The sequence below is a fragment of the Harpia harpyja genome, chromosome 1 (genome assembly GCF_026419915.1).
Source record: "Harpia harpyja isolate bHarHar1 chromosome 1, bHarHar1 primary haplotype, whole genome shotgun sequence".
NCBI lineage: Eukaryota > Metazoa > Chordata > Aves > Accipitriformes > Accipitridae > Harpia > Harpia harpyja.
This window is the reverse complement of record NC_068940.1, coordinates 57,065,411-57,087,939: the sequence shown is the minus strand read 5'-3', so window position 1 is coordinate 57,087,939 and position 22,529 is coordinate 57,065,411. Positions and strand designations below refer to the sequence as shown.

At 41.5% G+C, this 22,529-nt stretch overlaps 1 protein-coding gene across 6 annotated transcripts in view; it reads right to left on the bottom strand.

The window, feature by feature from the left end:
- TPK1 (thiamin pyrophosphokinase 1) overlaps positions 1-22,529 on the bottom strand; it is a 324,730-nt gene that overhangs the window by 185,527 nt on the left and 116,674 nt on the right. For all 6 annotated transcript variants that reach the window (XR_008236464.1, XM_052795439.1, XM_052795420.1 and 3 more), the window contains one exon: positions 22,084-22,153. Coding sequence is in view for 3 of the 6 variants with exons in the window: in XM_052795420.1 (XP_052651380.1) it covers positions 22,084-22,153 (70 nt within the window). In the remaining 3 variants the exon portion in view is untranslated. Of the gene's footprint in view, positions 1-22,083; positions 22,154-22,529 lie in introns of those variants that run through there.

Here is a 22,529-nt window from a genome sequence, read left to right as displayed (position 1 = left end):
AACAAACAACCCCACAAAAAAATCCCAAGAAAGTGCAAGCACGACCAAGAGAAATCAGAAGGGCACTGTGAAGGGTCTCCAAGGCTACATTGAGAACTTGGTTGACTGAAGTGTATGTAAAACTGAGCTAGCTTTAAAATAGCTCAGAGACTGGCAGTAGAGTAGTTAAATAGCAGTGGTTGCTGTGCTGCTGTGTTTGTTTCCTGGACAATACCAGCTTCAGATACAACAGTCTTAACTGTGTGTGTGTGTGGTAGGTTGACCCTGGCTGGACGCCAGGTGCCTACCAAAGCTGCTCCATCACTCCCCTCCTAAACTGGACAGGAGAGAGAAAATATAACAAAAGGCTCGTGGGTCGAGATAAGGACAGGGAGAGATCACTCACCAATTACCATCACGGGCAAAACAGACTCGACTTGGGGAAAATTAATGTAATTTATTACCAATCAAATCAGAGTAGGAGAATGAGAAATAAAACCAAACCTTAAAACACCTTCCCCCCACCCCTCCCTTCTTCCCAGGCTCAATTCCACTCCCCATTTTCTCTACCTCCTCCCCCTCAGTGGCACAGGCTGACAGGGAATGGGGGTTGTGGTCAGTTCATCACACGTTGTCTCTGCCGCTCCTTCCTCCTCGGGGAGGAGGACTCCTCACTCTTCCCCTGCTCCGGCGTGGGGTCCCTCCCATGGGAGACAGTCCTCCACGAACTTCTCCAATGTGAGTCCTTCTGAAGGGCTGCACTTCTTCATGAACTGCTCCAGCGTGGGTCCTTTTTGTGGGCTGCGGTCCCTGAGGCACAGACTGCTCCAGCGTGGGTCCCCTGCGGGGTCACAAGTCCTGCCAGAAAACCTGCTCCAGTGTGGGCTCCTCTCTCCACGGGTCCGCAGGTCCTGCCAGAAGCCTGCTCCAACGTGGGCTTCCCACGGGGTCACAGCCTCCTTCAGGCATCCACCTGCTCCGGTGTGGGGTCCTCCACAGGCTGCAGGTGGATATCTGCTCCACTGTGGACCTCTATGGACTGCAGGGGGACAGCCTGCCTCACCATGGGCTTCCCCACAGGCTGCAGGGGAATCTCTGCTCCAGCGCCTGGAGCATCTCCTCCCTCTCCTTCTTCACTGACCTTGGTGTCTGCAGGGCTGTTTCTCTCACATATTCTCACTCCTCTCTCCAGCTGCAGTTTCCATTGCACAGGTTTTCCCCCCCCCCTTCTTAAATCTGTTCTCCCAGAGGTGCTACCCCTGTCGCTGAAGGGCTCGGCCTTGGCCAGCGATGGGTCCAACTTGGAGCCGGCTGACATTGGCTCTGTCAGGGAAGCTTCCAGCAGCTTCTCACAGGAGCCACCCCTGTAGCTCCCCTGCTAGCAAAACCTTGCCATGCAAATCCAATACAGTGTGTGTCTGTCTACTTCCCCCAATCCATTAATCAGACTAGGGTGTTACAGTGTGTTTTCAGTAAAGCAAGTAGGCATGTGCTACCATTAAGTCTTTAATACCCAGACTGTGGCTGGGACCTATCTACCAAACTCCTACTGTCTGCGGCTTAAGATGGCTGTCGTCATTAACGTTTCACCAAAAGCAAGGAAATTGTACTGTGGAGGGAAGGTTTGAAGAGAACCTGAGCCAGTCCTCCAGTTTGTATCTGCAGCATTTAGTTTACTGTCACTTCTCAATATAGTATTTAGAGCACAGATGATAGCATTTAGATAACTACCTACCTGACAGATATCAAATCCAGGCAGGAAAATGTGTAGATTTTGTAGTGCTTGTTCATAAATGGCAATCACAGAAAAAAACTGCACACGACTGAGGCACTAGAAACATTACAAACGTACACATGATATTACAGATTTCTCTGTTCTCAATCTCTCCTCTCCCCAATCCTCCTCCTTTCCCTCTTTTTGTCTGTATGGGTTAAAAACACTCTCAGATGGAAAATATCTCATTCTGGATAAGTAGTGCATAGTCCAAAGAGCCCCCATCTTGGACTCTGTACAAGTAATTTTCTATCAAGTAGAGTAGGTGAAAAAAACCTACTGATGTAAACTCTGATGCTGTTGGTGCCCTGCTTATTCTAAGAAATTTTTGACAATACCCCTGTATCAATTTCACAATTTATTATGATTAAAAAAATATTTATAAAACCCTTAGCTGCTATCCTACTAAGTTCTATTATTGTCATTACCACTTTCATTTAATCTTTTATTAGATTTCAACACACTAATTAACTAGAACCAGAAATAGATCTTAAGGACACAGATCTACCTATAAATAATACAAATGCAATGATGAGCTCTTATTAAAAGCTGTTCCCTTTATATATATGGTGGTAGTAGTTGTTCCTCAGGGAAGACATTCAGAGGTCTGATATCCCTGCTGCCGTCTGCAGTCATCTACACTTCAAGAACAGAGAGGAGAACTCTGAGCGGGTGCATTAGAAATGCTTCCAAAAAGACTGGACACAGGTGAGTTAAGAATCACACACTCTGAATTAGTGTGTATTGAGATGCTCTAAGAGTAGCCCGAAGAGCACTACAGGTGACATGATGTAACGTAAATGTCATTAGAGATGTCATTTAATAGAAGGGTGAGGTTTGGATGACAGTGCGGCCCATTCCTTCAGTGTGAAATTCACTGATAGATAATTTTTTCCACATTTTTTAATACTGGCAGGCCATTAATTCACAGGTTTCTAAGTTTTTGAAAAGTGTGTAAAGATGGGAGGAATAGACCCATCTGCCTGATAATGAGGTAAGAGACCCATATTTTACTGGAACGACAGAAAAACTCTCACTGACATGACTTCTTTAATTGTCCTCAGAGAGGAACGGAAAGTTCTCCTGCAGATTAACAGAGAACCGTATTTCACTGTAAGCAAAACCATTACCTAAATCTTAGGTTGTTAAATACCTAGTTAAGCTCAGATACAAAAGAAGCCTGCAGCAGCTAGTTACAGCCAGTCAGCTAGTAACAAACAGGAATTTTTACTTACATGCTGATAGAAAGCTACCAAGATTTGGACCATTCCCACCTTCAAATTCAGCTCGGTGAGCTCTAAGAGGTGCGGCACAGCTACTCTCTCTCTATGGTAGCAATGGCTGGTGCAGTTTACACCACAGCAGGTTTTGGGGGATCCCATCACCAGTGTTTTTGGCAACATGGCTCCCTAACTTTCTAAAACACCATCTGCCTTATCTAGGTCCATGAGAGAGAGGAAGGTGGTGAACATAAGCTCCCCTCTCACAGCCATGGGACTACAGCCAGGTCCAAAGCCCAAGAAAGGCAGGTTGGAGCATTAATGAGCCAATGTAGCTTTTCCAGAGGCCAGGCTGTGGAACCGAAGAACGATTTCTTTTCATCTGTACTTCTGGCTGATGTTGGTACATGGAAGGGCTGATGCAAGATAGAAGAATTTTCAACATTTACAGAATTTTACAAAACGCAGGTTCCTAGATTCGTGCCTATACTTTACCTAGCCCAAGCATGAATAGAATGGATTGGAATGGAATGGAGTAGAACGGGAAGGGGAAGGGAAAGAATTTATTTCAGCTGGAAGGGTCCTACAACAATCTTCTAGTCCAACTGCCTGACCACTTCATGGCTGACCAAAAGTTAAAGCATGGCATTAAAGGCATTGTCCAAATGTCTATTCAACAATGACAGGAGTGGGGCATCCACCACCTCTCTAGGAAGCCTGTTCCAGCGTTTGACCACCCTCTAGGTAAAGAAATGTTTCCTCATGTCAGGTCTGAACCTCCCCTGACAGACGCAGCTTTGAGCCATTCCCACACATCCTGGCACTGGGTACCAGGGAGAAGAGATCAGCACCTCCCTCTCCACGTCCCCTCCTCAGGAAGCTGTCGAGAGCAGTGAGGTCACCCCTCAGCCTCCTTCTCTCCAAACTAGACAAACCCAGTGTCCTCAGCCGCTCCTCAGAGGACATGCCTTCCAGCCCCTTCACCAGCTTTCTTGCCCTCCTCTGGATGCACGCAAGTATCTTTAACATCCTTTTAAAACTGAACTGCACACAATACTCAAGGGGAGGCTGCACCAACGTTAAATACAGTAGCATAATCACATCTTTTGACCAGCTGGTTCTGCTGAGTTTGATGCACCCCAGGACGCGGTTTGCCCTCTTGGCTGCCAGGGCACACTGCTGACTCTTGTTGAGCCTAATGTTAACCAGCAACCCCAGATCCCTTTCTGCAGGGCTGCTCTCCAGCCACTCCTCTCCCAATTTATACTTGTCCAGCGTTACTCACTCCTAGGTGCAGAATCCGGTATTTGGGCTTGTTAAATTTCATCCCATTAATCATTGCCCAGAGCTCCAAGCTATCTTGTCCCTCAAGAGAGTCAACAGCACCTCCCAATTTAGTATCATCAGCAAACTTAACTAACCGTGCATTCAAGTCCTGCCTCCACATCACTGATACAAATATTGGACAGAACTGGCCCTAGAATTGAGCCCTCAGGAACAGCACTGGTGACTGGTCGCCAGCCAGACGTAGCCCCATTCACGGCGACCCTTTGAGCCCTGCCATTCAGCCAGTTCTTCACCCAGCGCACTGTTTACCTGCTCATCCCACAGTTGGACATCTTGTCCAGAAGGATGCTGGAAGGGACAGTATCAAAATCCAGAAAAACTACATCCACCAGCCTCCCTTCACCCACCAGGCAAGTGACCTTATCGTAGAAGGATATCAAATTAGACAGGACTTTCTCTTTGTGAACCCCTGTTGACTGTGCCTGACGATTGCATTATTTTTAAAATGCCTTTCAGTAGCACCCAGCATGATCTTCTCCATAATTCTTCGAGGTACTGAGGTCAGACTAACAGGTCTGTATTTTCCTGGGGCTTCTTTCAAGCCCTTCTTGTAAACTGGAGTAGCGTTGGCTAGCTTCCAGTCAGCAGGGACCTCCCCAGGCTCCCAAGAGCTTTGGTACGTGATTGAGAGGGGTCCTGCCATAACATCTGCTAGTTCCTTCAGTACTCTGGGATGAATCCCATCATTAGGCATGAGCAGTTTTCCCCATCCCTTTCTTTCACAAGTTGGGCAGAACAGTTTACAAATGCAGTTTTCGGATGCTGTCATACAAAGAAAGAAAAAACTAAAATAATTAAAATTACTTTTAAAACAGAAGTAAGGAATTATAACTACAACCTACTTGTAACCCATGCTTTTGTTTTCTAGTTACCTACAATACATTACGTCACTAAAATCATTCAGTCTTCACAGATAGTAGTGTGGAGCAAGTCAGTCTGTGAATGTCTGAATCAACTGATTTACAATGAAGGTTGGGGGGCAGGGGGGAAATCTACATTTGGATTGACTACTTGTCTGTGGCCCTGGGCCAAGATCCTGCCTAATACATTTGAACATGCTGAAATATTAAACCCTAGAAGCACAAGAACTAAAAGGGAAGTTTTGATGAGCTCTTAAACAGGGTCATGAACATGATTGTATTTCTGCTGGCACTACTGAAAGAAGTCAAAACTTGCCATGGCTTTTCCAGTGTGAATGCAGCAAAGAAAGCACATTCCACTCTGATTAAAAATTAGATCCTGCAGAATGGGGAAGGCATCACCCTCCTGATGAAAGTCCTCTTCAGCATGTCAGGAATGCTATTAGAGTTCTCAAAACCACTCCCAAGGTGTATTATGATCACATATGCATGACAGCACTGACCACTTAATCCCCCTTCTGTCATAGGCAAGTTGGAGAATAAAAATTACACTGACACCCAATGGTATTTTATAATAGAATACAAAATAAAATAATAAATTTGCAGATTATTTTGGGTTTGCCTCGTGGTACTGCATTATACACCAAATATTCCTGGCCTCTCATTCATTACTATTTAATTACAACAGAATACCTTTCTTTCAGACTTAATTAACCTCTGAAAGGAGTTTGTGACCTTGAGACCCTCCTGCACACTTGCAACGTGCTGTCAGAATATTGCTCTGCCAGGAAACACTTCCTTTAATGCTGAGATTTAATGAAATGCACAGGTTTTTATGGGGAACACACGAAATATGAGAACCCTGCATGTGGTCACTTAATGAACAAGAGCTAGAGCATATAAATTAGAATCATAAATCGATACTAGATTAACGTTAAAAGATGCCACAAGAGTTTCCCCAGAGGACAGGCTCATTACAGTAAACATGATCATGGATTCTCTTCCCTATTACTTTTACTGTGGGGCAGAGAAGAGGGAGTAAGGAAAGAAGGAGGGATTTGCCCATGTAATTCCTATTTGTTTAAGCCAGCAGAAGCTTAAGTGACCCACCAAACCCGATGACAGCATAGCACAGTTTCAGCTCCTGTCTTTGTCAGAAATTGCTGTTCAATCTGAAATGCTTTGACTCTGAAAGGAAATCTGAGAGCAGTAACCTTTTCACAAGATGAGAGGGAGAACCACAGCCCATGCAGTCGCTTTCATTGCTTTGCTGCAAAGCTTCGAATGATGGATCAATGTTGGCCCCTTGGTGCCAATCAGAGCGGATGCTTGCAGAGTGGGCACGGGTTCAGTAACTCACTTGGTAGCAATGTTAACTCTTCAAAATGGATTCATCATCCTGAGAATTCCCTCTGAGAGCTAACACCCCCATCAATCCATTCACACTCCTCACACGATTCCCTCCTGTGCAAAACCACCCAAAATCACCTTATGCACAGTTTTCTTTTTTCCTAAAATTAAAAGCATCAGAAAGAAGAGATATTGACACCCACACCTGTCACTTTCTTAATTAAAAGTATTTGTTGTCAAACCTCGCAGATGATGTTTTAACAAACAAATAGCACTGAATTGTTTACTGACTCTTTCAGTTGTATTTTTGGGACAGTCTGTCTTTCACCACTCAAAATACCTTAATGCACACAATTTCAATCTGATCTGTCAGCGGCATTTAACACGCCTGCTGCAGCTTATAAAATTAGAAAACATCAATCCTCCCACAGACACTGTTCGAACTTGCAGATGCAAATCACATTTTTGTCTTTACTACTATAAAGCCTTCCTTTCTTTCTTTCTTGTGACAGAATAACGGTTGCTCCACTGGAGTTATTAGCTTGGTTTATTCCAGAGACTTTTCTCCTTTTCAGCCTTAGTATCAAAACCATTTTCACTCCCTTCACATCCTTTTCCTTGTACCCTATTTTTCTCCCTCCCTTCCAATTTTTGCCATTTTTAGATTATGCCTGTGCCAACTGCCACCTAACCTGCTTAGCTCTCCTAAACACCGAGGCAAAAGCCCTGCTGACAAAGACACAGAGATAGGCAGAGTTCTGTTGCATCAGTGCATAAAGACCACATGATTTCAAGCCCTTGCAGAGTGACTTCACTTCTGCACGGAGGGGATGACAACCACAGGCACCACTCTCAGTGCTCTGACCTACAGCTGGATGACCAGCATGCTGAACAATGTCATCGGACTTGTAACACACACCAACTGCCAGGAAAAAAAAAAAAAAAAAGGGAAAAAAAAATCACTCTACTACCCACTCATGTGCTTAAAAAAAAAAAAAGCCAACCTAAAAATCCTACCACCCTCATACTAAATATTTTGAGCTACACCTGAATACCAGTTTCTCTTTTATGCTGAAGAAAAAGCAGAGGAAGTCCAAAGGAGCAGCCTTTTAGCCACCACCATTGCTACCCACTGTGTCATTGTTTTGTACATCAAGCACTTTAAAAATATACCTTTTCTAACCCACTGATCCTTATCAGTCTTCTTCACTGGCATGCTATTAGCTCTCTCCACACTAATGGGATAATCCAGTCTCAAGCTGCAAATCCCTAATACCGCCTTCACTTAGACAGTCACTCTTCTTTATCCATACTGCTTATAATGAATGAATGAAGGGGAACAGCTATATGATTACTTACTGCCTCTATTCATTTTTATTTGCCAGACACCTTTTACACGAAGGTCAAAATACTTAAAGACACACTGAAGGAAATATAGAGCAAACTGCATGCACATCTGTACTCTGTCTGATCCAAACCATCTTATCTACACATTCCCATTAGCCACATGACGTCGATACCTTGAATGGGCCACTCAGCTTAATTTCAAAAGAAAGAAGAAACTTATTCCAGCTGGAGTTTCTTAACAACCAGGGAGAGCCAGGCAGTTTGAGTCAAGCAGCTTGTGTAGGTGGGATATCCCTCAAGAGTTACTAGTCCAAGAACAATTTATTACTATAGGATGAATTTCATTCCTGGTGTTACTGCTTCCAAAGACTATTCTAAATATTTTGATCACTGTGTGGGCACCACAAAGTAATTCCAAATACAATAAACAGTAACAATTTCCAATTATTGCCGATGTTGGCTTCAAATCTGAAATCAGAGTAATATTTACACAGCTAAAAGTTGTTTGTTTGGTTTTTTTTTTAAAGCACCATGGATAAAAATGGATTGTGTCCCAGCCTCTGGAAGACCTGGTGTCATGGTTTAGCCCCAGCCGGCAACTAAGCAGCACACAGCCGCTCACTCACTCCCCCCCAGTGGGATGGGGAAGAGAATCGGAAGAGTAAAAGTGAGAAAACTCGTGGGCTGAGATAAAGCCAATTTAATAAGTAAAGCAAAAGCTGCTCACGCAAGCAAAGCAAAACAAGGAATTCATTCACCACTTCCCATGGGCAGGCAGGTGTTCAGCCATCTCCAGGAAGCAGGGCTCCATCACGCGTAGCGGTTACTTGGGAAGACAAACGCCATCACTCCGAACATCCACCCCTGCCACCTTCTTCCCCCAGCTTTATATGCTGAGCATGACGTCATATGGTCTGGGATATCCCTTGGGTCAGTGGGGGTCAGCTGTCCCGGCTGTGTCCCCTCCCAACTCCTTGTGCACCCCCAGCCTCCTCGCTGGTGGGGTGGGGTGAGAAGCAGAAAAGGCCTTGACTCTGTGTAAGCACTGCTCAGCAGTAACTAGCACATCCCTGTATTATCAACACTGTTTCCAGCACAAATCCAGACCATAGCCCCATACTAGCTACCATGAAGAAAATTAACTCTGCCCCAGCCAAAAACAGCACAACTGCTTACTGACAAAATAGCAGAGAGAGTCTCACTCTTGCTCCATCCATTTCACAGGCTGTTGGAACAGTACCAGGTTGATGAAAACATTACATCCAGCTGTGACAGTTTCCTTGCTTGCAATCACCATGGAGATGTGATGCATCATGTAAAGCATTAATTACATTGCAAGAATTCAGGGCAATGTATGGAGACGATGTAATTGCTTAGACATCTAGAGCTTCATCCCTTCCCAATTGAGTCAACAGAAGATCCTGAATCTGCACAAAAGGTGATCTGGGTCCCTATTTGGTAAGCACAGGCCTTATCTATTCCTGTGTTGGGACATTAAAGAAGAAAAACTAAGTAACACTAAAAAGAAACTAAACCAAAAACCTGTGTTAAAAGGTCTGCTGAAGTTGCATGGAATCTTAGTCTCCCCTCACTCATCAAGTGCATTTCAAAATCCCAAACAAAACCAAAACCTACTTTCTATCAGAATCTACACGTAGTGTGCCCATAGATACAGTCACAGTTTTGGCTTTTTTTTTTTCTCTCTCTAGAATAAAACATAGATTTCAACCATGGTGAGCTGTATTCATTCTCAAGTATTATTTGTTTGACCTTTTTTATTTTGCAGTCAATTTAGTTCAATATTCGTTGCTACTCAGAGGAATAAACCAGGACATCAGTCCAAGCCCAATAAAAGCTGTGAGCTTTTTACTTGAATGGGTCTCTCTTCCTTAGTCCATTTCAGTACTTTCTTCATACAGTACATGCATATGTACCTATGTGAGCTAAAAAGAATTACTGCAGGACAGATGTATGTTTATTCTGAATGTGTTCATGATCAGACTGTCTCACACCAGACAGGTATTTTGGTGGTATTCTGAAATTGTCATCTAGCCCTTCATCTACTGCTCTCTCATCTCTCTAAAGTTCACTCTTCAGGCGTATCTTTGCAGTGCTAATCTGCTCTTGAGGTGCTTATATGTATGCAAGTGCTTACAAAAAGATAAGTGAGATCGAAAATATTTGCAAGTGAAGGCATTGCCTATGGCATACAGAACAAGCTCACTCTGGTATCAGAAACCATCCTACTACCTTAGTGCATGTTTCAGCCCAAACACTCTCAATTTCTTAGGTGGGTTAATGAGCCAGAGCTGAATGATGTGCTGATACTGGTCCAGAGTTCCGCAGAGACATCAAAACCAGTCTGCAGACAGACTCTAGTCTTGCTCATACGGAACATCCCACACAGCTAGAGAAGCATCATAAGACAACACCAGTGGACCTTCATGCACCTCCATTTATTTTAAGACACTCTGTAACCTTGGATCCAATCTATCTTATCAGTTTCATATCCTGCCACATGATCAGACATCATTCTGCTCAATTATTTGGGATCGGTAGGCAAGATACTTCTATACAGCTTATGCCATTTCCAACTGCCTTTTGACTATCTTTTAACATCATTGCCCCCTGTATTTTCACTTGTTATCCAAAAAAGTCTTTCTTCCCTTGCTCAAAACTCAGAATTCTCTTCATTTCTCTATAATTGACATTCACTATGGTTTTCAAGTGGATTGTCTAAAACTTAAAAAAAAAAAAGTCTGCATGCAAGACAGAGACAGCAAATTATCTCTCTTTTTTTTTTTTTTTAATACAACTAAATCAAAGCATTAGAAGACTTTTTCTCCCCCATTTTGCAAAAATAAAGCCCAGACTGGGTACCTAAATAAGGCAGGTAGTGTGTTGCTTGCAGAGGAGTATGCACACCCAGGACTGTGATTTTTATATGAACTATAAGCTGAAGGAGAAGATTTAAGTTTCTCTGAATATAAATGTATCCAAGAGCAGCTTTGGAGGTACCACTGTACACATTATCCACATCCTTGAGCGAATTATTTCTGGTAGCAGATCAAAACTGGCTCTACGATGTCTCAGGGCTCTAATTTTTTACTGAGGATTAATCCTCGTGTCTTCAATTATGGAATTTGTTGAGCTGCCTGGCAACGTTACCTAGTCCAACTGATTAATCAATGCTCAACCCTTCATGTGGATGGCTTTGCAACTGGTTCTGCAGTTTTTGCCTCATGGCTTGTCCTCATCAGAAGAGGCACAGAGTACTCATCACTTGGCCCTAAATAGTTAATTCATTAACTATTCTCAATTATCAACCGTAATAAGTAGCTTCGATCATAGTTTGAGAACACAGTTCCTTGTTCTTGATAGCATTTTCTGTGAAAACAACTGTGGCAGAAAACATTTTAAAATGAAAAGCTGAAAGAGTCCATTTGTAAAACAGAAACACTCTTGGAATAGAATTAGATTTAAAAACAAATCTTAGCAGAAGAACTAGGAAAAACAGTTTAAAGATAAATGGATTTATATTTTAAAGTTTTTCTTCTCATTATATTCTATAATGCATAAAGTCCCCCATTCGCAAGTTACTGGCTTCAGTAACACTAAATTTAAACAGTTTTGAAGTATACAATCATCTGTTCTCAAAATAAAGGTGCCCATTTGAATGCAAATTGTTAAAAAGTCAGAACTTCTGGCTTTCACATACTTATAAAAAGAGAGCAGAGTCTACTGAAGAAAGAGAATAGGAAAGAAAATCAAGAAATAAACATCCAGAATATATTTATGCTCCAACAATCACTAATAAGTTTACTGAAAGAGCATTTTAGAGACAGCAAAAACTAATCTGAATAATTTATCTACTGGTGTTATTTGTGTTCAGTCCCATTATGTAACATTCTGTAATCTGAAGTCACCTAGAAGGGACTATACCTGCTCTTTCCAGGAATTTTCTAGACTATGAAAAAAAATAGCTGAAAAAGCGAACAGGTGCTACAGCGCTAGTAATCCTTCCCTAAATCTCTGAAGGGCAACAGTGCAGATCAGTCAACTTCAAGGTCACTTATTAACATACATTCATTTTAAGGCATTGATAGCACATGTACTTCTGTGCTTCCAGACTGAATGCTGATCCTGGCATTCTTCTCAGTCTTAACAGAGCTTCTTTCAAATCTAAGATCGCTCTTGCCATGTTCAGTATAAAGTTCATATTTTAAATTTTAAATTACAAGTACTATGGCAGCAAAGACCCAGACTGATTTGAGGCTTGTAAGAACTTTCTAGTTTCGCTTTGTTTCAAACACAGGAAAACTCCCACTCCCCGGCCCACCCCAAACACTTGTAAAAAGTATTGCTCCATAAAAGCAAGCATTGCCTGCCTAATCCTTCATTTCTATCGATATTCAGAGATCCAGAAGAAACACAGGCATACATTTCACCCTAAGGCTACACAGAGCCAGCTTTTCCTGGATCCTGAGAATTACTCCTTAGGCACAAAGAACCGAAACACTATAAAGTGCAGAGTGCTCTTAGGCCAGCTTAGGACTCTTTTCCAAGCTGCTTTTTCCAACGGTGACTCAATGCACAGATATTTTATCACTACAAAGTCCTAACTTCTAGCATCAGGGTGGCCATAAATGATTTTTACCATGTCATAAAGCCAGAAATCACCCAGATGGTGATGACATTCCTCTACTTACAGTACACTAGGGGCACAGATACAGCTATTTGAAGAAGAAGCTGAAGCAATACAAGCCCTCTGATTGAGAGACCTGGGATTAACTGGAAATGTCCCTATATTCTCCTTTCCTTAGCCACTTTTTTTCCTGTTTTTTTCCAGAATTACTGTTCTGGACAAATCGTTACCCTTTATTTTCCTGGTTGGCCATTATAACTTGGCTTATTGTGCTCCTACTGCGACAGCACAGTTTTACGGGCAGAGTACCTCACTGGCAGCCAGGAGACCTGGTTTCTAAGTTGAACTGTCCATGTTTTTGTATTTGCTCATCACTCCATCTCCCCAAGCTTTTGTCCTGGTCCTTCACATCTACTCCTTAACAAGATTAGGATCATTCCAGAAAAGCAGAGTCTCACACTTAGGTCTGTTGACGTAGCTAAAACAACAGGGTCCTAATGCCGTCTTTGAATGTCTTGCGGTATCCAAAAAAAAAAAAAAAAAGAAAATGGATTTATGCCAAAATGTGCAGATAACTTAAGTGCTAATGGAGCTAAAGTCTGCCTCCACCTAGGACCCCCTACGCCTTATTAAATTCCTTACTAAATACTGATTTAAGGAGGAATTATACCTGGTCCCTTCACAGGCTTAGCTTTTAATAAAGAAGTAACAGAAACTCTGATACACCATGTGAACAAGGACACCATTTTAGCCCTTCTTAAGGGCCACTGCCTGCATTTTAAGGGTGACTGAGTGAGAATCAGAGATGACTTGATAATTCACTGGTTGACTTTGAACAAACTGGGAACAAAACAAAGGTCTGGATTCCCAAGTCTCTGTTTTAATCAGTAGACAATACTTTCACACTTACTCTAGATGAAACCTGATACATCTACCTGTGCTACTTGTGAGTTCAATTCATTCATTTGGGAATCATATTCAGAAGTTCTACCTAACTGTGCTTTTTTTTCTTTAAACTCTTTTCCTGTAAAGAAAGCATGGTCCTGTACTAAGTAACTTACTTTCTGTGTCTCCTGAAATAAAAGAAACAAGGCACGCACGCATTTGTGCACACACATGTACATCAGGGATGAAAAGCTAGCCATTTCATAGCTTCTGCAAGAGTATGATGAGACTAAGCCTTCTTTCTAATAGAGGTCTAACTTTCAGGAGTCACAGCAATGGGCAACACTGTCACCTCCCATCATTATTAGTTATAAATATTACTATTATTCTACAGTTTCCATCTTGACTAGCAAAAGCAACAGAAATTCAACATAAAGAGTAACTTAATCTCAACTAAATTCTGCTAATATTTGTAAGCCCATGTGCTTTTTATTTATTTTTTTTTTAAATCAGATGATAATCTGCTGTTTGATTTTCAGGTTGAAGGGACGGTGGAAAAGCCCTTACCTGTTTCCTGTTTTGGTTTACAGAATATAGTAGTAACTACAATTAGAAGCACTTCCAAGTAAACCTAGCTGTAAAACAGCTTTTACAGCTGGTTGCTGGTGTCTCCCTCAAAACGTCTCTCTACTGCATGTGGTCTGCAAAACACAGTACTTCTGCCCCTCCTAAAATTCTCAAGTGAATCTGAGCCATGGCTATGTAACTCCCAGATTTTTCCTTTATAGCATCTGATGCCTAACTGAATAGAAATAAAGCACTATAGTGACTTAGTCAATAACTCCAGAAGAATACATACTCCTGGTCTGGCTTTGTACTGCTGTTTAATATCAAGAGGAACCCAGCAGTAAAAAAAGCACCAATGATTTTCACCTCTCATCATTTCTGTGAGCATTTGATTCAGAGACCCAATAAGCGTGATATGCCTAGTCATGTTATTGCCCTAGTACTTTCAGGAAACACCTCCCAATACAGGAAGCTAATCTTGATTTAAATTGAGAACTGAATCTATGAGTATCTCTTGATATTCAGCTCTTGATATCTCAACTCTTCATTGTTTCTGAAACAAACTTTGCATTATATTTACAATGCATGGCTACTGGAGTAAAGATGCATTTGAAAATGTAATTGAATGAAAGTAATTAAACTGAAGATATCAATGAAAAAAAGCCAAAAACTAGATGATCTTAATGTATCTTGAGAATTTCTCATCTGCACTACCTGAAACAAACACATTATGTAACTCCAAATGGATTCATCTTTCCAAACACTGAGATAAGTTGCTTTGTTTTATTTAAATTTGCTGGTGCCTGGCTATTTTCTAAAGTAAGCTAGGAATTAAAAATGGATCCCAAGTCAGGTATTTCCTAAAGGAGCAGACCGTGGATCGGGATGGGTTTCCTGAACACTCCGGCAGAAGTTACTAGGATAAACTCAAGATCCTGATTTTGATCTTTAAACACTGCTACAGTTTTTAGGTCAGGCAAAAATGTCTGATGTAAAAGATTTCCTTAAGCTATTTGACAAATAAAGCACTGCCTCATCTTTCAACTTGCCTGGCTTTCAGACTGTAATCCCTCAATTCAAAGAACTCTTCATCACCAGCAGCAACGAGAAAGCCATTTCAAATAGCTTTGACCTCACAGTTTCAGAGGCCAATTTTTTTTTTTAACTTTACTGAAACATATCCTTATATCAACATTAGTAAAGCAAAAACTTCACATGTATAGCTATCTCACATCCTCCCCAAAACATACAATGAACGGATTTTAAAGACAAGACCCTTGTACTCTTCTAGTATAACTCTATACTCAGAAAATCTCATTCAATGTTTTCTGCATCACTGCCCTAAATTTTGCCTGAATCTAAGGTAGCTTAAAAACAATATCCAGTTTAATCTGAAGAGTTCAAGCAAAGAATTCCACTCAACCCTACGTTAAGCTACATCAATGGCTAATTACCTTCATAAGTACCCTATTTCTAATCCAATATGGAACACAGTGAAGTATATATGAATTTCTCACTCTATAACCCTATTAGGGACCCACTTTTCCATGAGTAGAAGGTTATTCAGGAAACAAGACGAAAGATCTCATTTTACATAGGGGTATTACTAGCTGTTGCCCCACTGTTTCTTTTTTGATGATGTTGACAATGGAGACAGTGGTTTCTAAGATTAGGCAAATTCAGTGTAAGTTATAAATAGCGAATTGAACTAGCCAACAAAAGGAAGACAGGACGGCTGGTGAATTGGTACTATTAACCCTCACTAATTCCCAAAATGCACACACGAAGACATCAAAATATACAAACAATTACACTATGAGTTATCTTTCCACCTTTCACACAAGCAAATATGAGATTAATTTTCCTCATGGAAGTTATACTAGCTTAGTCTTCCTATTCAAAGGTTAAGCCTATTGCTTCCTTTTCAAAGTTTTGAGGCAAAATAAAGCCATGGAGAATGCAAGTAGCTTGGGGAAAAACATGATGAGTTAGAGATCTGTGTGCAGTTGCAGAGCTACAATCTTGTTGGGATCACGGAAACATGGATGGAGTGTTGCAATGAGGGGAATGCAGGCTTGTTAGGAAGGACAGGATTGGAACATGAGGAGGAGGAGTTGCCCTTTATGTGTGAGAGCAGCTGGAGTGCATGGAGCTCTGCCTGGGGATGGATGAAGTTAGGCAAGCCAAAGCCCAAACGGAATTGAATCTGGCCAGGGGTGTCAAAGACAACATGAAGGGCTTCTATAAGTACCTAGGCTACAAAAGGAAGACCAGGAAAAATGTTGGCTCATTGCTTAACAAGACAGGGGACCTGGTTACACAGAACATGGACAGGCCTGAGGTACTGAATGCCTTCTTTGCCTCAGTCTTTACTAGAATGATCAGCCTTCAGCAATCCCAGGCACCAGAGACCGGGGGAAAGACTGGACCAAGGAAGATGTACTTTTGGTGGAAAAGGATCGGGTCAGGGAATACTTAAGCAAAATGAACATATGTAAGTCCATGCACCCAGATGGGATGCACACGAGTGCCGAAGGAGCTGGCTGATGCCATTACAAGGCCACCCTTGATAATCTTTGATCAATCATGGTGACTGGCAGAAGTGCCCGAAGACTGGAGGAAAGCAAATGTCATTCCTGTCTTCAAGAAAGGCAAGAAGGAAGACTCAGAGAACTACAGACTGCTCAGCCTCATCTCAATCTCTGGGAAGGTGATGGAGCAGCTAGTCCTGGAAACCATTTCCAGGCACATGAAGGACAAGAAACTCCTCAGGAGTAGTCAGCATTAAAAAGTTTGTGATATGCCTAAATTTATTCATTGATACTTACAAGTACAAAACTCAGTAAGTGTAAGCTGTAAAAGCTGTACAATGAAGACTTCTTTTTCCACTTTAGCTTTTCAACACAAAGCCTAGGACATAGAAGAGTTTGTTAAATCCAAGTTAAAGAAGTAACATCACCTTGTACAACCAATACCCTTGATTCATTCTGACTAAATGGCTTATTTAAATACGGGGAGGGGCAGGGAGGGCTGTCACTGAAAGACAAACTTCATGTAGCAATCTGTATTCCTGAACGTAAGTTGCTTCTAAAAAGATTTTTTTAAAGTCCATGCTTGAAATTTAGCAGCTATGTTAACCAGAAATATTTACAAAATTTGTTCTGAATGTTCAAACTTACATGTAGAACTTCCTGGAGCTGCTTCCCTGCATGCCCAGAGAAGAATTATATAGTAGCAACTGCATTTTCATGCATCACGTAAGTTCACCTCATCTATGTTTATATGTAGAAAATGCTACATCAAAATACACCATCATTTTTCAGTTTCACTGCTACTCTTATACTTTATGCAGTTCACAGAAAGAAACTAGAAGGGTAGTGAAAGTGATGTTCTTAGCAATTGTAGGCAACCCACCTCATGTCATACTGTAAGTCCGATACACTGAAATACTAACCAGAACCCCAGAAAGCCAGTATTTTTTATGATAGGATTATCCTTTCTCTTATAGAGCTCACTGCTCCCCTCTTTAACCTGAAGCTCTTAATGTTGCAAAACCCGAGTACACGATGGATTTGATATCTCTCTAGAAAAAAGCATCTGAGACCTAAGTACTAATGATTGTTTTTACAGGTGCCAATACGATGATAGTTTCCAATGCATCTTCACCTTCATATACCCCAAAGCCAGTGACACACAGGTTAATCGATGCCTTAAGATTTAATCAGAAAGTGTTGAGAAAGAAGTTGCTGTAGTGCGATACAGATAAGCAACAATCTAACTCTGAGGTGGATAACAGCGCTTCATAGTGACTCAAGGAAATACACAACAGGATAGGCAAGGCAGACAGAATAAGGCAGAGCAAAAAACCCATGAAGATCAGTAACTCACCTTTAGCTCTGATTAATTGCAAGTGTTTAGCAATCAAGAACAGTTTAGCAGTAGCATTTCTGGGCTGTAGGGCCAGAGAGAGAAAAGCAACGGAGCACAGGAGTCCGTCCCTTCTTCCCTCCTGCCTTTCCTCTGTCCCCAACACTGACAGCTCCCAAGGAAAAGTTATCCTGCCCTTTTGGTTACTCTTCCTACCCCTCCTGCTCTAGAAGGCAATTTGTTTTAATATATCATTGAAAAAACCAGCATGATTTCTCCTCATTAGTAGTTACAAAAATGAAGGTTTTCTTGGGTGGGTTGGTTGGTTTGTTTGTTTGTTTTTAAACAAGAATAATTGCAATTCAGATTTGTTGAGTTAGTTTTTACAGAAACTTATGGGAAAACCAACCAAACATCATAAAAATGACACCACAAACACAGATGAAGACATATAACATCTTACGCATGTTAATCCCATGACCTGAAGTCACATTGCTGAGTCAGCCTGCGCAGTGCTATAGAGAGGAAAGTGAGAGCTTCCTTTGCTTGATGGGAATAGGTGAACCACTCAAGCACAGAAACAAGTCAAGACACCAATGGAGAAAACAGGAAACCGATGGAGGCAGGAGATGGGGGGGCCTTGAATCTGGTCTTGCTGCTTTTCATTCAACAGCATAGGCCGAGCATAACATGAGAAGCAAGTTACAGAATCGTTCAGCACGGGGTAAATCTCCTGTAGAGCATCTTGCCTAGCTTCAGCCATAGCACTTTGAGATAGTTACGACTAACTGAAGAGAGGCCAAGAAGAGCAATAAGAAAAGATGACCAATAAAGAAAGACCAAACAAACTGGGCATATTTTAGCCTAAAGCAGAGAAAGCTGGATGGGGCGGGGGGGGCCTCCCACGTGAAGATTTTTAAGAACCAGCTAAATAGATATACATCAGGAATGGAACACATAGGTTTGTCTTCACCTTGAAGCTGAGGGAAAGAAGGATGGATCTCTTGAGGTCATTTCTAGCCCCGTATTTTTCTAGGATTTGGAAAGGGACCCTTCAAAATAGCAACAACTACTTCACTTATCTCCAAAGGAAGACACCGCTGTAACAGTCCCATATGGCAAGCTCTCCTTTTCCCAGGATGTTGCATTTATTCCCATTCTAAAAGATTCTTCACACATTTTGGTGTCACTGAGAATCAAGCCCAAAACATCAATCAAGTTATTTATTTGTATCTCTTGGATATAATAATCTCTCTAGAATTAAAGGACTATAGTTTTTAGGTTTTGATACAACACAATTAGATATCAGGGCTTTGAATAAAATAGGGTTTTAAACAGAAGGTTAAGACAGCATTAAAGAAATTATTAGTATGTCAGTAGAGTCTGAGCAGACAGCTCTTTAATAACACTGGACAGGGAATTTAAGGGAAAATACTTCAGAGAAGTAAATGGATATTCCTTCCAGCAGAATGACTTCTTTAAAGACAAAAATAAAAATTATGCAGGTCTTTTTTTTTTTGTTTCAAAAGAATCACTTTGAAGGTAAAATATACCTACCCAAAGCAATTAAGATGAGAAGAAGAAAGACAGAGGCAAAGAATACTCCAAGGGCCAAGTATGTAAGACTAAAAGAACTATTCAGTCAAGGTATAATCATCCATTTTCCCCTGAATTATATTTATTTAACACGAATATAAAGGTGTGTAGAAGAGATGAATGGGTTACAGGAGAAGGTAAAATGAAAGCTCTAACATGTTGTTCTTTGGAAAGCATCACCATTATCAGAGAGAACTGCTTGCTGCAAGTCAAACAAATTTCTGTTTGAATTCAGGATTAAGTTGTTGTAGAATGATTGCTGGAGGTGACTTATTGATATGACACCCCCCACCCCCCTCAAGGGAAGGTGAACCTCCAGCATGGAATACAGTGGACATGTAAAGAATCGGTTCCGTGGTAGTTCCCTAAGCAACATAACCTGCAACTTTAGATGTTGGCAGCACCAGGGGAGCTTGGTATGCTGACTCTGAAAAGTAACACGGAGGGTGGAGCGGAGTGGAGATGCTGCAGCCAGGCTCTGTGATTGCAGGGATAGGGAACTGGAACGATAGGAACAAGAACAGTTGGTCCCTGCATTGAATCCACTGAAGCAAGGAGGTGGAATAATGGGGGTTCTGTCGACCTAATGCCCTACTTCTGATTTATATCACACGTGCCCACTTCTGGGGTATTGGCATGCAACACCATGTCCTTTGGGTGAACTTTGCTCGTTATAATATCATTATAATACCAAAACCCACCTCCGAGGTACAACCACTCCCCCATGGAGCATGCCCTCTGAATTTTTTCTAGCATGTACCTTTAAAATCAAAGCGAGAGAACTTTATACCAATCAAAGTAAAGGTATGTATGACTAGAGTCACTCAAGCTCCACCTAAAAGGAAAAATAGTATAAAAAGACCCCAAAAGAGGAAGACTGTTAGGGAAGATACCATCATAGACAAGGCGGGAGGACATTGCTGACTTCTGGGATCAGCCAACAGGCTGAACTTCTCTTTCCCCGCCGTAGGGACGCCTATTGGGTGAGATTCGAACACTTGGCTGTACTGAGTGCTTGCCCGGGAAACTTAGAATTCTTTAGAGCTCTTTTCTTTCATAATTTTATGCACTTGTAGTTGACTGTATTGTTATTTGCACGTGCTTTGCAGACAGTGTATTTATCACCGGCAATCCAAAAGAACTTGTACTGTTGTTTTAATAAACTGCGCTGCTCATTAACCTAGTCGTGATAGTTCATTAACGCAACCAAACTCCCTAAGTCTGGTAATTCTCGTGCATTGAACACGGCTAAGCCAAGAGTGCAGTGTGCTATAAGTGCATCCGTCATTGTGCAACCGGACTTAAAGCGCTGAATTGGACATCACTCAGAAACTGAACCTAGCCGCCCCCAGGCCCTCTGACATCTGAGGATAAGCTGGAATGCAAGGGGGTTTATTTTCTGCCAAATTCCTTTACCCTTTAACTCAACAGTTGTGCGTGGCTCTGTGAGCAACTACTAGGAGAAGAGAAATAGAAGATTACAGAAGGAATACTCCTACAACAGTTAGTAGTGCTTGACAGATTCCAGTCTTGGTTTTAGCAGTTGTAGATCTCAGACATCAAACTTCTCACAGGTGACAAAGGAAGAAATTTTAAATTAACTTTTACTTTAAGACTACAGTCTTCCTCTCCGACTCTGGTCTTTATAGGACAGGAGGAAACCAAGCTTCCCCAGGCTTCCGTCATACACTTGCCATGAGATGAAACACAAAATATGTGTCAGATTTTGCTGTATGAACAAAATTGTTCATAAGTTTGTAGGTTCTACCAAATACCTGTCTCATTCCTTTGCCCCGAGAGTCAGCTTTATTCATTTATTTGCTTTTATTAAACTATTTATTTACGAATTCTTGCTCAAAACAACTGAAAATCCTAAAGACAAACAAAAAGGATCCTTAGTAACCTCAGATTACACAGTGTTCCATGGTTCCACTACAAAAATGAGAAAGCACTTGAATGTAGTATTTCACACCACAACCCCAGAGCTCAACACTTCCGGGGCAGAAACCTGGGATATTTTACTATTTTAAGTGGCATTACAGAAAACAAGAAAATATTTGTCTTTCAGTCGTATCTCCTCACCTAGCATATACATTTATAGATAACCTCTGTATTTGCCTTTGGTCATGTATGATGCCCTGATGCTAATTTAGAAGTAATTCAAAAAGAAAAGAAGACTTCCAATTTTATTACCCATCTCACTTCACAAAGCAAACCGATTTCCTCTAAGTCCTCACAAGAAGAATGAAGAGGACATACTTTGTTTCAGCTCCTGGTGAGAGGCATCAGATGTTCCTCTAGTCAACCCTTGCTAGGGGCACAGCAAGTTTTTTCGGAGGCTGCATCAAAGGCCTAGCTCTGATGAATGCATAAAATAAGACAGACTGAGAGCAGAGCTTTCAAGGGGAAAAAAGACCAGTGGGCTTAAGGAAAAAAGGTATTTCAGGCTACCTGTGTGTTTTTAAAAATTGTAGCTGAGAATATAAGATAATGTAGAGAAAATATTATATTACCTGCCACAGTTCGTTAAAGTACCATGCACAGAGCAGGCAGCTACTTCAGGAACTGAACAGATCCTGTTCCTTTGTATTTTACTTCCATTGAGAAAAGATGACTTCTATGACTTCAAGTTTATTGTTAACATACCTGTCCCGGCTTCCCTCTGTGATGTGATAGAGACGATTGGCACCTCCATCAGCACAAGCTCTCAGTGCAGCTGCAAGTGAAGAAACAGAACATCAATGTATTGGCATTATAAACAAAAAACCACAACCAGTTACTCCATTACTGACATTTCTGTGTAAACTCAATTGTTCATTGCAGCGTAGGGAATAAACTTGAGATCTCATACAGCTTTTAGCTCCCCATACATCACTACTTCCCTTGTTTCTCTAAATAGACATTTGAACTGGTTTTATCAGACTAGTGCCAATCTTCACCTGACTGTGTCAGTGTACTTTCCAAATACCTTGTTTCTATCCATCCTAACTTCCTGCCCAGTCAGCTTAAGCTACATGGGAGGCAAGTATTCAAAACCTGAAAAGGGCCCATCCTCCATGTATGGGCATGTACTTGCCTGAACAAGTGGGAAC